Consider the following 18,877-nt stretch of genomic DNA (forward strand, 5'->3'; position numbering starts at 1 on the left):
GCACATGAGGTATTTTTTTCATCCTAATCATTTTTTGCCATTTATTTAATTATTTTATTGCTTGAAAAGATTGACAACCTTTAATTCAAGGATTGTTGCTTGGTCCAGTTAATAGTGAGTTATTTAATAACACAAAAACTATTATTACCTACTTAAAAAAATATAAAGAATCAAGTAATCTATAAACATTTTATATCTGATACATATTTATAGAGTCTCAGTTGATCATGTATTTACATTTTGTATCCCCTTAAATAAAGAGCCAAATTAAGAAGCACAACAGAAACTAGCATCACAAGTTTAATATATTTTAAAATATAGAAATATATTCAAATAGCACATTTAAAGAATAATATAATAAACTTCCATTTCTTATTCTTACAATGGTACATCATTAATTCAAAAATATATTACTCAATGTACCCCCAACAAAGTCATCAAATTTTCTTTAAGATAAATTGTACTTTAAAATAGCATTACAATAAACCTGAATTACACACAAACTTAACATCTTTGAAGTTATTTCTGCCATAAGTTTTACTCAAAAGATCCAAAAGGTTTATTAATAAATGTTGCTTTACAAATATTTTCTGATGACATTTAAATAAGCCTAGCCATGGAGCCACCATAAATAGAAGTTATCAATCTAAAGGTCGTTCTTCAAAAAGTTGGGTGTGTTAAAAGAAGACCTTGGAAGACATTCCAACAGGGAGAAAAAATAAATTAATTTCAGAGGGAAGAACACACATGCGCGCACACACACACATACAACAGAACCTTCCCATTTGGAATAATTTGTGTTAGAGGAAGGTTTACAAAATCTCTTTACAAATAAGGATTTCATTGGCCTCATTCTCAAATATATGAAAAATGTATTTCAGCTGTTCTTTTGAAATGGCAGTTCTGTCAAAGCCATTCTGAGATTTTTGGTAATTTCCTCTAGTTTATTTTCAGTGCTTTTATGACAAATAAAATCCCTTGTATCACATCAATCAGCAAACTAAGTTGTAAAGGAGAGCTAAAAAAAATGGTTCTGCTGACATCTGCTCTAGTACATTTTATGCATGTAGTGACTCTTGTCTATAGGGAGGACAGGGTAGTGGATGTAAATGTTTCTTTATTTAGGGTTAAGTTTTTAAATCTGAAATGAAACTGCGGCAATAATGTTCTAGATAATAGGCAGACATGATTTACTTGAGGTAAGAAGGTTGTACTGCAATTTTTTAGTGTTAACTTGGAAAGTTATGGACATAGGCTCAAGCCTGTCTCCTCAGAATTCCTGAAGCTTTGAGCTCTTTGCAAAATCGACAGTCCACAAGCCAAGAAGTAACATGCTCCTACAGTTACACTGATTCTGTTAAAGCAAACAGTTATAACAATTATGTGCAATCTTCCAGCTTCTGTGTTCTACCTACTGTTTATTTATTCAAATCTAGTTCAACATTTCACTTTATCTAATGAAACAGAAACTCTGAAAGAAAAATTGTATTTAAGCATTTTTTGTTTGGGCTGTTATTTAAGTTTTTTTTCTAAATAAATATCCTATCACAGTTTTCATTGGCATGGCATAACCAAACGTATTCCATTTCCTTCAACAATATTAAACAGTCAAAGGAGTTCTGTCTAATTTCAGAAAATTATATAAAACTTGTATTCGAAAAAAATGTTGAAATAAAATTGACTTGGACTTAGCATATCCAATTTAAAGTTAAACTGGGCAATCTGTTGCATAAAATAGTGACCTTTAAAATAGATTTTGTTGATAATGAACCCACAAAGGAGAATATATACCTCTAAATAAATAAAAATGGCTATATACATGATATTGTGCATAGAAAGAGAGATGAAATGAGCCAGACTTATTTTAGGAAATTCCCCTTTTTTTTCTGAAAGTATGCTTTTTATTGCAGTCATAAACCTTAATACAGATCTTTTTGTTAGTATCATTATTATTTTATATTAGTGGCAGCCACACGAGCGCACTACCATATTTCTGTATTTTTTCAAGATGACATTAGAGCTGTCATCAAAATATAGCACAGAGATGGCATTTAATTTGGTTGGAGCACAGCAAGGCTTTGGTACGTGGTCAGGAAACATCAGATGAACCTAGGGAACAAACGTTTTTTTTATTTTTTTAAGAAATAAGGTAAACATTTCATTTGCAGCTTTAAAGTAATTTACTTGTATTATTACTTATAATCAGGTACCCCCTTAGGCTGATCACCCTTTTCCTATTTCTGCTCAACTGGCAGCTGGCAGTGAAGGATGCATTCCTGAGCATTAATACCTAGAACCAATCCACCAGTTCTAATTATTTATTGGGACCCTGAAAAATATTTCTCCAAGTAAGGCAAACTCCCTCTATGGAATAGTCAGTGGAAATTTTCCTGGGGAAAAGAACATGGCAAATAGCATTGGGTTGCTTTTGGTTAAAAGGACTATTTCTATGCACTTCATGAGAAATAAGGAAATCACAATACAAGTGCAAATCAATGAAACATATCGTTGGATTGTAGAAAGATTTTGGATATAAGAATTAATTTTAAAAATAATAATTAAACAATAAATCATGAAAGTTATGTCAACGCAATTTTCCGTTATAAAGGGAGCATAAAGGTCAGAGTGAAATAAACTTCAGATATAATACAAAATGTGTTTTAAGCCAATGATTTTCACTCTTCTCCACAGAATTTTTTTTTTACCAGATTGGCTTGAGTTTAATGTTCTTTTACTATCTTTCTCCCTGCCGACTCCCTAGACAAGTGCCAAAAAGCAGGCTAAGAAAAAATCAGGAGCATGGGGCATAGATATTTTGCAAATTGTATATCCATTCCCCACCCCACCCCCCAAAATCCTAAAAAGGTCGCTCTACATGAAAATGGAAATGCTTAAGTAAAACAAACGAGTATACTCATTTTGATCAGACTGGCAGTCTGCCTATGAATTTCATTTATTGGGCAAGGAGCCAGAACATGCTTCTCCCTTTCTCCCCCACCCAATCTGGCCCGTCCCCCAAAGGAGTTTATGGGAAGTCCCACTGATGAGCCTTAAGGGATCTACAAAAAGCCAATACAGCCTCTTAGAGTTTTGGCTGCACAATGTCCTGGCTGAAATAATATAGGAGCCCAGTATGTGGACAGAAACAGCAGGAAAAATGAGGTGATCTGACATGAACTTGAATTTTCTTAAGACCTCACAAAACTAAAACTTGGAAAGCTTCTACAAATTTCAGATGCAGCTTGTGTCCCTCATCAGCTTTATTTTCCATAACCCACACATACATGATTGATAACCTCCCTGTTTCAATGGCTTTGGCAGGCTCACGAAGCAGTCGCTCAAAAAAATGGATTGTTCTTGAGTGGATTTTCAAACATATTAGTCACAAACATGCTTTCCTTTAACAACAAACATGCCTGTCTTCTCATTTCATGTCCTTTATAGAACAAACGTAGAGAGTACACAATGCCAGGAAAAGAAAAAATCAAACTTCCCATGTACGTTTAAGTTTTGCAGTGACTTATGTCCTACATCTCAGGGCCAGGATATAGAGCAAGGTCATGTTCCAAGTCCATGTCAGATTTTTTTCAATGTTTGTTTTTCGACACTGCCTTCTATACTACAGCTTTAAGAGCTGACATTATGTGATTATATATTTATAAGGGAAAATATAGGAAAATGAGAGAAGGGGGAGTATTTGACAAAGGCTTTGGGGTATGTTTCAATAATTAAATATTGTTTAGCTGAGGGAACACTTAATACAGTTTATATGCATCTATGGAAAAAAAAAGTCTGCTTTCTGAGTCGTTAAAATGACAATAAAAACAGGCAAAGAACTTTCTGAAAAATTAAGAGCAACTTTTCTATTAGCAAATAGTAGCTCTTCTTCTGTGACTGTAGAGAGAGAATGTGATCACAGCTGTCCCTGCAAGGGCTGAAACAGCCGCATTCCCTTCCTCTCTCTAACGGTCTTTCCTGTCAACATGAATTCTCCATGAACAAAAGAAGGCTAAACTTAGAGATTTGTGTGTGTTTGTGTGTGAAAGTTCGAATATAACACACCCATTCTTGTTAATCATACCTGCTTCTCCTACTCCCAGAAATTTCCTTCCATACCAAGAAGTGTTTATATTTACAAATAGCAAGCGTGAAGGCATTCCAGTCTGCCCTACCCAGAGGAATTTACTCTGTAAATTGTATATGGCACTGAAGTATGCAATCTTCTTTGTGAAGGACCCATAAAAAGAAGACACTTACAAGTGACTACCTTTCAAAATACATCTTTGCTTGACCCTTCTGTTTCTCTTTATTATGAGCTTATCTCCAAAGTTTTTGACTCTGCCCATGCTTTAGTTTGTCATAGACGTACATTTTTGGTGACTAGCTGTTCTGTAGTACTACTCTTTACCTTAAGAAGTCAGTGAGAATATGCCATGCAAGGATTTGATTGGTCAGTTTATTTATACCATTCCTTTTTCAGAAAGAAGTGGATACTCTTCCCAATAGCTTTAAATTTTAAATTAATTGAGAAAAAATGTCAACCTTTTAAAGGGTCAAATCTTCACAGATTCTAATAGAAGTTCTCTTTTTTCAATCCTAAATAAGCCTCATCCACAAAGGTAGTTCATTTTCCTAATACTCACTGGTCACCTACTGCCATTTACTAACAACACGATTTTCACCCAGTCCTGATTCTAAAATAGTGTGTTCGCTCCCTTTCTAAACATGAATCATCAAAATTTTTATATTAGCCCAAACACCAATTTGGAATTATATCATATATTCAACTAAACCTTCTAGAATTCTCGCACTTAGTCTTCCAGAGGTTGTATGCACATCTGCCACGTGAAGAAATCATGCACCATAGGTACAATAGACTCTTAATAAGTATCACAAGCTCTCAGGATATAGCACAGACATGCAGAGACTGCGAAGTCAATGTTTCATTATTTTGTTCACAAAAATAAGCCTCAGTCATTAGACATTTAATCACTGCGAAATTTCTGTGAAAGTGAAATGGAAAAAATGAAATACAATTTCCACTCTAAATATTACAGAAAATAAAAGAATCGAGAAATAGAAATGAGTCTTTGGAGTCTTCCATTTATATTCTACACTGAGAAACTTTTATCTTACCCAATATACTACGGAACATTGTTAAGTAATTAGAGCAAAAGACTTTAGATGAAAATCACTACAGCTATTATTCAACGTTTTTGCAATAATTACTAATGAATTGCTAGTTTAGAAGTAGTCCCTGGGAACCCATGTGATTAATTCCTATTGCAGAGTGAAGTATCAGCGCAGAATGACCACTTTATGTGATTATCCCCATTTTCCTAGCTAAACCTCCCCACATTTTAGAATTAGTGTTATTCTTTAAACCAGCCTGAAATTCCTGACTAACCCACAATTGTTAATTTGACTCTAGGAGGTTAACAAAGGAATTTGAGAAGAGAAGGGAATGCAATTACAATTGTCAACGACTTAATATCATGCTTGCATTATAAACCATCTTCAATTCAACAAAAACAAAGCATACCAGAGTCTGAACAATGGCATGGTTGGTGGCATTCATATGGGCATTGAGTGGGAAAGAGCATTCTCCATCACAATAAAATGCAGCATATCCTTCTGGTGCTATAATCCAGTCCTAAAATATACACAAAATGAAAATGCAACAATATCACCAAGATAAATAAAAAAAAAGAATTTTTGAAGAACACTCAATTTTATTTTATGTCAATAGATTTCTTATTTCAACAATTACTGTAACAGGATAGCTCCACCTCCCACTACACCAATTTTGTTTTTCAGTTAAAGTTTACAACAAAAGTATAAATATTTTCACAAGGAATTGTCCTCTGTAATTTCTCCCAGGATGTTGGTATGTAAGAAACTCATCCCTGTATTTGTGAATAAAACCATAATCATGAAATAGCATTCTAAAAATTGTTTAAACAGGAAATGATGAACTCTGGATAGTTCAAGTGAACCAGAAAGGAAAAGAAGAAAAAATTTAATTGCAATAATTCTCATTATTTCTTAATAACTCATTCCTGGTTTTAGAAGCCTAAGAAACTCTTAAAGTTTTAAGATTTGTTTAATGTGCTATTTTTCTTTCCATTCTTGCATTGACTTTATCATTTCTTTAGAATAAATGAATTGGAACAAATTCCTGAAATTTGGAGTTAAAAAATTGGCAGATAGAAAGATTGTCCTGGGTTTTTTTCTAAAGAAATAACACTTGCTACAAATGTATTATGGAGCTGCCTGCACTGAAGGTCTATTATATAATTTGAAAATGGTTATTTTTAATATTGCTTCTCAATAGCATAGTTCATTTTTTGAGATCCATTGTAATGGGATATTAGAAGAGAACTAAACTTCAGTGTAAGCTGTCACTATAGAACCATTAAAAACTATATTAGTTAAATCTTCCCCAAACTCTGCTTGTGAAGCACAGATAAAATATAGCAATAGGATTTTGAAGTGCAAGAATTCTTTTTTCTGTGCATCTACTCCATGACAGATATATTAGAGTTGAGGGTTCTTTTTCCTAGACCCGGATAGTTTGGGACTAAAGAAGTATAAATTCAGTTGTTGATATTAATCTGAACAAATCTTTCATTTGTAGTAAAATTGAAAGCATTTTTATCACATCCTAAATAGCATGGGATTATATTTCTTCTTCTGCATAAGTCATTTTCTTAGTATGAAACCTCCCAATTACGTTTCAATGGTGAAAGGACAATAGAAAAAGAAAAAAGCTGTGGATAATCCATATTCTGAATATTTTGTCAAAAATCATTGAGTAGTGTAGTGGAAAAATTACTGACAAGGATTACAAGTTATTAAGAATTTATGATAGAGCCAAAAAGAAGTACCTGATTTGAGTGAATATTCTTACCTGCCATCCCAGGTCCCGGAAACTGACATAGAGTTCATGCTTCTTACAGGCTTGTTTTTGTTCACTTGTATTATAATCTGAAGATAAAAATCACATTTTAAACAAATGACAGCCTACCAGGTATATTAGTATTCCTTTTGTGGGACCACTGATAAAGGTTAAAACACACTGTATTTGAAGCTATAAAACATGAGTTTGAATCTTAAATCTAGAGCCACTTTTAACAATGCAAATTTCAGGTAAGTCTCTTTCCTGGTTATCTTCTTCTGTAAAAATGTAGATAATATTACTTACATAGTGAGGTTCTAATGAGGATCTGGTTAGACAACCTACATGGTACCTGTGATGTGTACAGCATGGTACCTGTGATGTGCTACCTGTTCAATGAGCACTCATTTATTAATTCCTTCATGCTATAGTGGCACCTAATACACAAACATGTATTTAAAAATCCATACATTTTGAACATCTTCCATGAGGCAGATACTGGAAGAGTATTAACTAAGATCTTACTCAGTGATTTTATTTTAATATGCATCTTAATTTCAGGATATCCAAAAACCTGTCCACCTGTAGTAGACTTCTCCATTCTTGGTTAAGGACTAGGCCAAAAAAACAAAAACAAAATAATCAGGCCAAAAAACAAAAACAAAAACAACCCAGAGTAAAAACATACTCTTTTCCCCATCCTATCTGTTAGGAAATTCTACATATTTCAACCCAAATCCACCCACTCTCACTACTTCCATCACTACCATCCTGAACAGCCCACCACCATCATCTCTTGCCTAAATTACTTCAGCATCCTCACTGCTGTTCTCCCTCATTCTGCCCTTTGCTCTGTAGACCTTTTAAAAAGCAAACTGAATTATATCACACCCCAGCAAAAGTCCTACAAGGATTCCCCATATCACTAAGAGTGAAACATCCTTCCAGTGTCTTGCAAGGCTCTACAAGATTTGGCTGTGCTACTTCTCTGACTCACCTCTTTCCCTTCCTCCTCTCTGCTCTGCTCTAGCCATGACACCTCCTTGCAGGCACGGACAGAGTCTAGGTCCACTCCCACCTCAGGACCTTTCTTCTTGCTATTCTTGCTACCTGAAATGATCTTCTTCTGAATATCTACATGACTAATAGCTATATCTTCTTGAAGGCATTGATGGAATAGCATCTTGATAAGGACTTCACTGACTACCCTATTTAAAATTGCAATTCCCATCACCAAAATTCCTGATCTTCCTCATCTTGTGCTGATGTTTTTTTTCTTTTTCACTTATCGCCTTTTAATATGCTACATCATTTATTCATTTATTAAGTGCATTGCTTATTGTCTGTTTCCTCGCACTAGAATGTAAGTTCTCTTCTACAGAATTTGGTTCACTGATGTATCCCAAGTGTCTGGAACAGAGGCTGGCACACAGTAGGCATTCCATAAATATTAAAGGAATTAATGAATGAATTCCTCCCATTGGTCCACGTATGATTTGCACAGAGAAAAGACATTATTTCTGTTACATATTTTGGAATGTAATCTGAAAAACCTATAACTTTTTAATAATTGTTTTAAAAGAATTAGGAAAAAAATGAAGAGTGTTCCAATCTCCCATGTAGAATAAAGTACTAAAGGAACACAGAACTTTATAGAAAATCTTTTTCTGATGCCTTTGGAGCTTGTTCATACTTTATATGAATAACTTTTAAAAAACAATCCACTATGGTTATTTCTAATACAAAAAAAAAAAAGGAAGATGGAAAAATGTAGGGTAATGAGGTGATGTATTTTAAAAGAAAACACCTAATTTTTCCTTCTAGAAAAAAAATGCTATATGCACTCTGAAAGTTATCTTTAACAAATCAGCTATAGCAGGTTACTATGCAGAAGTGGTTTGTGTTAGGGTGTCATCTTCCAATTTAATTATCCTCAATTTCTAGTGAAAATATAGACAATCAAAGATCAAGGCACCCTTTTAGTGGCCTGTCATCTGCCTTTCACTGTTACTTCAATGAATTCTTTATTTAATGTCAGTCTAGAAGGTAATTCTTAATGAAAGCAGATTAAGAAAAAATGGATGAGAGAGAATTCATTTGAGATTCATACTCTTGCTTTTGGGGGGAAAACATCTCCCTGAATATCAGTGACAAAGAGTTTGTCAGGCAATACAAATTTTATACTAAGTGCAAAAACATGGATAAATTCCCTGTATCGTATGTTGTTAGGGAAAAAGAATAAATGACTCTGGTATCAGTTTGATTGCATAAATTTCTTGATATTCTAAGTAGAAAAAAATATATCAGCTCTTAATTAGACCAGGGTCCAGCAAACTTTTTCTGTAAAGATCCAGAGAGTAAACAGTTTAGACTATATAGTTTCCATCCAAAATACTCAATTTTGTTTCTCTAGAATAGACCATATGTAAATAAATGAGTGTGGCTATGTCTCAATAAAACTTAACTTATAGATCCTGGAACTTGAATTTCATATGATTTTTACCTGTCAAAAATATTATTCTTTTGATTCTTTTTTTAAACATTGAAAAATGTAAAAACCATTCTTAACTAATAGGTGGTACAAAAACAGGCAAAGGGTTGGATTTGGCTCATTGACCTAATTTGCCCAACCTTGCATTAGACAATAATGTGAATATTTATTCCTTTGTATTTGTCTTAATCAAAAACATTGACTATGAATAAAAGCATTGCATTCAATATATATACAAGTTTATCTGTAAAGCCCAAAACATATGGTTAAATTCCATAGTTACAAAAAAATGAAAAAACATAAAAGTTAAAAGATATCTCTTCCATCTATGCAACTTTTCATGGAGGCTAAGTGATATATATAATGTAACATCACATAAAGGTAAAGGGCAATGAAATTTATAACAGAGTCTGGTTCCAAGAGTCTGATTTCATAGAGCATTAGGAACATATGCTTATGCTGTCAAGAATAAATATTAATGGATACTGAGTGAAGGAAGTGCTGTACCCAAACCAGCAAGGTCTGTAGTTAAGTTTACGATAAATGGTTGGCAGAACAAGCTGTGGAATGAAGGGTAAGGACATCAGATTTATATCTCTTAAAGGTATCAATTAACAAGTCTTAGAAGATTAAAATAAGCAACATAACACTACTGTTGATGAACATGTCTGCTAATGACACATCAGGATTAACTAAAATGTAGTGGTACAGCCAACACCAGTAAAAAAATGCTAACACTCCTCAATTCTATGCAAGGGTTATAAATATAACATTTCCTTGTTTTGTCTCTTTATGATAATGATATTGGGGAACCAATACCAAAATAGTAAAAGTATTGTTAAATACTTCATTTAATTTTCTGGAAACAGTGCAGTTTAATCTTTTTCTTACTCCATTTGATTAAAAAAATAGATCATTCTATCTTAGAAAAAAATTCATTTCCAACAATACAGAGAGAGATTCAAACTGGTTAAAAATCAAGTTTTCTGAGGTCTACATAGCGTTTTGATCACCTTCACACTAGTCCCTGAACAAACAAATAAAAAAACAAGAGCTAACCTAGCTATGAGGGGGAACAAAAAAAATCAAGTCCCTAATCCTCTGTATAGTGGTTTCTTTTTCTTCAAAATATAATATTAGCTTCTTTAGGGGATGAAATATAGATAAATCTATAAAAGAAAACTCCATAGAATTTAAAATTTGAGCAAGACAAAAGCTTAAACAGACAAAATATGACAAGACACTGCTATTTCAAAAGCTTTCTCACCCTTAGTTCCCAAAAGGAAAATGGAGAAAGAGGAAGTCAGCTCCTACAGCATCAGGACAGAAGACCATATTTTATAAAATGGAAACTGGCAAGTGAATGAAGGTACAAAAGGTAAAGCAGAGATGGTGTTAAAAAATATACTATTCCGCGAAGCGGACTTGGCCCAGTGGTTAGGGCAACCGTCTACCACATGGGAGGTCCACGGTTCAAACCCCAGGCCTCCTTGACTGAACCGCGGACCTCCTTGACCCCTGTGAAGCTGGCCCACGCACAGTGCTGATACACGCAAGGAGTGCCTGCCACGCGGGGATGTTCCCCACATAGGAGAGCACCAAGCGCAAGGAGTGCGCCCTGTAAGGAGAGTCACCCAGCGGGAAACAAAGTTCAGCCTGCCCAGGAATGGAGCTGCACACACGGAGAGTTAACACAACAAGATGACGCAACTAAAAGAGAAACAGATTCCCATACTGCTGACAACAACGGAAGGAGACAAAAAAGAACATGCAGCAAATGGACACAGAGAACAGACAACTGGCGGGCGGGGGGGGGGAAGGGGAGAGAAATAAATAAAAATAAATCTTTATACCAATGCCACATTTTCTTTGATTACTAATCACAATAGTTCATGAATAGAATATCAGTAAGTCCACTCTAATCCATATTCTATTCCTCCATCCTGTGGACCTTGGAATGGTTGTGTCCACTCCACATCTATATCAAGAGGGAGCTTAGATTCCACATGATGCTGGATGCAATCCTCCTGCTTTCAGTTGTAGGCATTCTTGGCTCCCTGGTGTGGTGGTAGACCTTACTGATACTCTATTCATGAACTATTGTGATTAGTAATCGAAGAAAATGTGGCATTGGTGTGGAGAAAGTGGCCATGGTGGCTGCTGTGGGGGAGGGAGTGAGAGGAAGAGATGAGATGTAGGGGCATTTTCAGGACTTGGAGTTGTCCTGGGTAGTGCTGTAGGGACAGTTTCCGGACATTGTATGTCCTCCCATGGCCCACTGGGTGGAATGTGGGAGAGTGTGGGCTATGATGTGGACCATTGACCATGAGGTGCTGTGGTGCTCAGAGATGTATACACCAAATGCAATGAATGTCTCATGATGATGGAGGAGATTGTTGTTATGGGGGGAGGAGTGGGGCAAGGGGGGTAGGTGGTATATGGGGACCTCATATTTTTTGAATGTAATATTTTTTAAAAAGACAAAAAAACATAAAAAATAAATAAATCTTTAAATATATATATACTATTCCATAATATGAAATTTGATATGACCTTCAGGTTGAGAAATTCATAATAACCCAAAAAACAAATACCAATAAAACCCCTCTCCTCAACAATGGGGAATATCAAAATGCTACTCTTACTCCAGCTTAACCACCATCTTCCTTAATCAGTGAGTTACTCACTTAAATTTATGCACAGTCTCTAGGGATTACTTTTATTTGTGTAAGGATATCTGTGTTTGTTTATGGAAATAAGTGTGACACAAACAGACACCATAAAATAATAACTACCTGATGTGTTTCCTTAACTCTTCTTGGCAAAGTGGTCATCTCACATGACCCAAATAACACCCTCAACTTAGAGCTCATTGACATCAAAACGTATGCACAAACCTGAGTTTCCTGCTGTCTGATAGATGTCTCAAAATGCAAGTTTCCCAGATGCCTCCTACTCACTATGTCTAATTCTGACCTCACACTCCTTCCATGCTTACTATTTTGGTTAACAGGATCACTTGTAACTTAGTGACCCAAGCCAGAAAATGTGGTAAGTCCCTTGATTTTCTTCTTCATCTCTCAGTTTCTACATTAAATTGGCCCACAAAAGCTGCATAATTGACCCATTTCCATCTTCAGTCTAGCTACCTCATTGGCAGCCCTTTGCATTCCAAGTAACCCCATAGGTACTCAACATCCTCTTTTGGTAACTTGGAATCCTGGTATCATACTTCATCCCTGTTCTCCTCCTACATCTCCAACCACAAATCTTTTTTGTCTTTTTTTTATAGAATTGTTTTTCTCCTTTGCCTGTATTAAAATGTTCGTGTCCCCCAGGAGGTTCCAACCTTGTTTTTCTCTTACTTTGCTTTCTGTAGTACTATCAGTCCCATGCTTCATCCAACAATTTGGGTTCCTATCAATAATCTTTTCCTGGACCTTCCATTATTCTTGATACTCCTTTCTCATAGCACTGTCTCACTAGCCCCCTCCTACATGTTTTGGTCTCCATTTGCCTTCTCTCCCATCTGTCATCTTCATTGCTTGGAGCCTAATCATTATTTAGGCTTTCCATTTCCTCCTTTCAAATCCAATCCTTTGTTCTGCTGCCAAATTCAACTTTTTACAATGGTATGCCTGATTATGGCACTCCTTTTTCCAGTTGCCTACCTGAAGACATTATAGCTCCTCACTAACACACACCACTCTATGATTTGGTCTTTGCATACTTTTCTACCTGATTTCATACTCCTCTCACACCAGAATACTTCATACCCCTTTTGATATTGGTATAGGACTTATTTCTGTGTACAACAATCTAAAATGGCTTCATCCACCTCTCCATTTCTGAAAAACAAAATTCTTTCTCTTTTAAGCCTCTTGTGAAATGTTTTGGGCTATGGCCAACACTGTTATGTGCTCTGCCCTCACTATTCATACATCACTTTCTACCTCCTCTGAGAGAATTCACCTCACTATAAACACTAAAGTGCACGTCTTTCCCCTTTCCTGTAAGAGTGCATTTTAAGAACGAAGATTCTTGTACTATTGGTCTTTTATCAACATAAAGTGAACACTGTACTGGCACATAGGTTTTTATTTAATATCAAATAAATGTGTTCTAGTTTTCTCTGGTATACCTCCTAGGTCTCAGAGGACACAATCTGAATTCTTTATGTACTACTTCTGAAAAACCAAACCAAATATGCAGTTATTTATAAAATACCAAATATGAAGTCATTTATAAAATAATGATATTAACTAATATTAATAACCAACACTATATGAATGTTGTACTACTGTTCTAAATTCTTTACAAAATTAATTCATTTAATCCCCACAGTTCATGGAACCCTACACAACGAGACAGGTACTATTAACATCCCCACTTAATAGATGAGGAAATAGAGGCAAAGAGAAGTTACATATCTTGTCCAAGACTATACAGCTAGTAAATGGTGGAGCTGGGATTAAATGATAGGTTGAGAGATAATAGAAAATGTACAGGAACTACATAGAGTTAGGTACATAGATATGTATGCACCAAAATAATTGTTGTTTTAGGAGGATTTTCCAGAATTTCACAATTTCCAGGGCACAGATATCAACTGTTAGTGTTCATTTATGTAGAAAACATATCGATGAGAAATAGCCTTACATGTGCACTGGTATTTTCATCAAAGCATTGATTTTAAGAGCCCCAGTTTAAACCAAAATGTCTCTTAGGAGTGTTAAGATCAAATAAACTCTTGTACAAGTAGTATTGAATATGTTACAGTGCTTAAAAAGAATGAGGTTATATTATTTGAAACAATGGCTAAGACATACTGGTAAAAATACATTAAATATATCATTCATTTAATTAAAAATATATGAAAGCATATTCTCCAAACATGACATATATATGAGGAAAAGGTTTGAAAGTGCTTGTTGCTATCAGAGCATCAGGCTAACTTGTTAGAGAAGGATGATGTGGTCAAGGGAGAACATTAGCTTTACTTATGATTTGTTTTTAAATAATGAAACTTGCATTTACTATATAATCTAAGACATTCCTAATAAATCCCAACAAATTGAACTTTTTAATTTAATTTTAATTTATTACAAGAGGCACAAATTTACATTGTATCCACTAGGCAAGATATATCGTCATTTTGAGTTGAGAAGAAGTACAGAATGTTTCAATTTTAATACCTGCTTGGAGGACTTTGTCCTAAGAAATCACCATTGTTTTAGGCAAGGCCACCACATGATTGGATCCACTTTCAAAGAATCCTAGTATCAAGCATGCAATGAGCAACCTTTTCAAGCAATTTGGTAATGAACTAGGACTTGCCATTTGCCTTGTTAGTTCTCCCAGTTTCTTAATACTTGGAATCTTAAAGAGGTGCTTGCCTAAAATTTAGCTATTGCCTCCATTTCTTTTTTCCTCCAGTTCAAAAAATACTTGTTGTACTGCCTCAATATGAAACAGTTAGGCATATTCCCCAACATCTGTGCTCATCGTTTATGCCAAAATCTGAAGGGGTTGAGAAATTACAGTTTCTGCAGAAAACCTGGCAGTTGTGGCTCTAATCATATAAAAAACAAGTTTTTTTTTTCTTCATACAATCATTCACTCAACAAGTATTTATTGGGCTTCTACTTTCTACTAGATATAGTTCTAGACTCTCTTCCAGGAATATGGAAGAGAAAGGGGGCATTGAGATATCAGAAGACAGGAATCTTTAAAATGGGAAAGGAATGGGATAAAGGCAGCTTACATGACCTGAGCTTAATCCTTCATATACTAATTGAGACTTACAACATTTAATGGTATATTTTGAAGAAAGAAAGAAAAAAAAGCAGTTAGACAAACATCTCATCTCTCTGTCTCTCTCTCCTCTCTAAACCATGAACCTTCTCACAATATTTTATTGAAAAATACTAGTAATATTGCAGCACTTATTGTTTATATTAGGATAATTTGAAATTTTCATTGGCATTTCAGTTCTCTTGTATATCAAATTTTCTGTTTATATTAGCATTCCCTTTCCTTAAACCTCTGTTATTTGGGCCAAATCCTATGAGACTTTTACCTGTCTGTTTGATTACTACCCACTAAAAGGTTAAGTCACATAGTCACAAACCAACTACTTTCTGTTTTCTAATTATCAAAATATGAACTCATTCCCAAACCATTAGATTTATATTTCACATAAATTGTTGCCAATGACAGAGTTTTTGGAGAGGAAATATTGCTCTATATTAGAATTATTTTGTGCTCTAACTGGTGTTAGGGAACTGGTGAAAAGTTATGTGATTTCTACTCCATGTGTTTTATTCATCTTTAGTTATAGATGTACATTTCTTACTTGTGGTCAGGAAGAAAAGATAAATAGAGTTCACCAACAGGGAAAAGGACTTTGAAGATTTCGTTCACTGGAATGCCTCTGCCAGAGTCATTATAAGCTCTAATAATAAGTATGGGACGTATACTTTCCCTTTGTAATTTCCTCAAAAAGTATTTACTCTTCTATTCTAAGTTCAGCAAACCTTCTTCTTAATGTAGTCTGCTACATTAAATTAAAAAACATTTCAACCAATTTCAGAACCATTCTACATGAAAAGAAAAACATACAACTTTGACAGGCTAGTATTTATAAGGAAGAAAAGGTCTTAGAAAGTTATTTTTCTCCATCTTTCATATTAAGCAATTGCAACTTTTGCCAAACTAAATATCTTGTGAAGACCATTACAAAATAGCTTTGTAATAAGGAACTAATAGCATGTTTTGCTTTCAAGTGAAAAAGACGGTTAAAAGTATTTGTGGGAAAATTATATTAAATCATCATTATATATGTAGCATGTAATTCAGTACATTGCAATTCCATGTAGAAATCCTCCTCCCAGCTTCTCTTGCTATATATACCAAAAGGAATTTTCTAGCATTATTCTCTTGGTGCCTACATTTTAGGAAGTCTCAAATGAATTCTATTAAGTGTTTTTGTTGAAGGTCCTGGGTACAAAAGACAACTTTTACATGTTTTTTGTTTTACTTCTTATAATCTATTTCTTATTCAAACACTCATACATGTTTGAGTAATAAATAAATGCAAGATGATTTGTCAATTTCACATAACCTGGGAAAAATGAAGAATTTAGGAATAATGGCAAACACCATTTGATTGTCTTTTATAAGATGAGTGAATGATTCTAATAAGGTGAAATACCATATGCAGGAATCATGTCTCTTTTCTCTATTACCTTATCTGGAATGCCATTAACATAGAAGACTACACATTTTTAAAATGAACAAGAATGTTGTACTGGGAAGCAGACGTCACTCAAATGATAGAGCACCAATGATAGAGCAATATGGAGGGTCCAAGGTTCAATCCCCAGGGCGTCCTGACCCATGTGGTGAGCTGGCCCACACACAGTGCTGGTACACAAGGAGAGCCGTGCCACACAGGGGTGTCCCCGTGTAGGAGTGCCCCACGTGCAAGAAGTGTGCCCCACAAGGAGAGCCGCCCCACATGAAAAAAGCACAGCCCGCCCAGGAGTGGCACTTCACACATGGAGAGCTGACGCTGCAAGACGACAAAACAAAAAAGAGATGCAGTTTCCCAGTGCTGCTGGATAATGCAAGCAGACACAGAATAACACACAGTGAATGGACACAGAGAGCAGACAACGGGGGAAAGGGGAGAGAAATTGATAAAACAAGTCTTTAAAAAAAAAAGAATGTTGTACTCAAGTGAGATGTTCTATGGTACGTTGCCCTTTATAGATTCATTTTTATAAGTAAAAAATATTTATTGGGATATAATAGTCACCATTTTAATTTAAGATAGCTTCTGACAACCTATTTGAAGCCTGGACTAACAAGAAACTTACTGGTATAAATAATATGATTAAGTTACTTCAAATCTTAGCAGTTTAATACTTTCTGATTAATTGCATTTTTATCTCCTTTTCTATCAAAAGATTAAAATGCAAGTACATTGAGACCAATTGTACATGTGTAATTCTCTGTTGAAAGATTTTAAATATACACATGCATGTGTGTACATGCATCTACAGATTATCCAGACAGCCTCCAAATAACTAATGGAAATAATTAATATATAACCTTAATTCTCATACAACTATTTTGTCCTATTTTCAAAAAGAATTTAAACTGCATGATTCACAGGCATTGCTTTAAGTACTGAAGAAAGTATTTTATGCTGCATTTATCTGGTTACCCATACATACTTGAGGGGCCCAGGGGAAGTAAGCCAGCAAGTTGTGCAGTTCAGTTTTGTCTAGCCTTTGTTGATCTAACCATTTCATAATTTTATTACTGCCAGCTTGATTTTAATTTGAACAGAATCTTTCAACATATGAAAGCAAGTCATACTTTAAAATGAATTACCGAGTGATTCATTGATGATACATTCTGAGGATGCTAGAAACATCGCTGGATAATTTAATAGACCAAATGAAGGTAGATACAGAGGGTAAATTTATTGTGGCTAGTTGATTTGCAGCACATGACCCTACAGCTCTCTGCACACAACTGCTGCTCTGGTTTTGTCTTACCTCCAACACTGGACATTCTGGAGGAGTCCTGATGAGAGCTGGATTTATTGCGGTTCTGATTTTTCCGTTTGTTGGCTGCTCTCACAGATCGAAGAAGTACCTCACTTGCCTTGAAGAAGGCCACCATGAACGGTTGTTTTGACTGAGGCCCATGTCTTCCCACGAGACCAGCAGATTTTACATTTATACTGCGTCCTAGAACATAATGCACAAGCACTCGGTTTATAAAGAAAGGAGATAGTTTACCTGATGTGAATGAATTCTGAGGGTACTTTGTTTTAAAACATTATCGGAACATTTCCTTTACAGGCCAAACATTCTTATAAACACTGAAGGTTTACTATTACAGACAATTATCCACGCTTGGTTTTTCATTTTGCATCATTCTTCCACCACAAGAACACCCTCCGGCTGCTCCTTCACTAACTGATATCTTCTCAGAAGTAAGTAATGGAAAGACTTGACTATGGTCAGCCTGAAATGTCCGCATTAAATAGCAATTTTAAAAATATTAGCTATGGGCTCTTCTGCATTAAATGCCCCATATTTTAACTCAAAGTGATAAAAGCTAAGTGCCCGACAGGGTGTTTCTACTTTCCCCAGTTTATTTCAAGCATTAATTAGTGCTGATAGCCTTCTTGCCTTCACCTCTGGCCCATGTCCAGCAAATTCTGGAAAACTGTGCTGTATTTAAAGCTCTTCACATTTCATTCTGGAAGCCCATTCTGGGGGTGGAGGTTTGCTTTAAGCTCTAGTTTATTCTCAGCATGAAGTATCGTGAAGTACACATGGAAATTTCAGTATCCCTTTCCCGCTGTGTTTTGATATAACTTGAGTCTTGAGTGAAAGGATTTCAAAGACCTCAGCAAATCTGGAGACTCTCAGAAAGGAGAAAAATCCCCAGTGAGGTTGGAGACCCAC

General features: G+C 35.1%; 1 protein-coding gene across 1 annotated transcript in view; it reads right to left on the reverse strand.

The window, feature by feature from the left end:
- Nucleotides 1-287: 287 nt before the first annotated feature.
- BMP5 (bone morphogenetic protein 5) overlaps nucleotides 288-18,877 on the reverse strand; it is a 123,823-nt gene continuing 105,233 nt past the window's right edge. The window contains exons 4-7 of the mRNA XM_004453637.4: nucleotides 17,957-18,151; nucleotides 6,911-6,987; nucleotides 5,543-5,653; nucleotides 288-2,109 (exon numbers count right to left, since the gene is read on the reverse strand). Of these exons, the coding sequence (XP_004453694.1) occupies nucleotides 1,960-2,109; nucleotides 5,543-5,653; nucleotides 6,911-6,987; nucleotides 17,957-18,151 (533 nt within the window). The 3' untranslated portion in view covers nucleotides 288-1,959. The remainder of the gene's footprint in view (nucleotides 2,110-5,542; nucleotides 5,654-6,910; nucleotides 6,988-17,956; nucleotides 18,152-18,877) is intronic.

Source organism: Dasypus novemcinctus, chromosome 11, assembly GCF_030445035.2.
Source record: "Dasypus novemcinctus isolate mDasNov1 chromosome 11, mDasNov1.1.hap2, whole genome shotgun sequence".
NCBI lineage: Eukaryota > Metazoa > Chordata > Mammalia > Cingulata > Dasypodidae > Dasypus > Dasypus novemcinctus.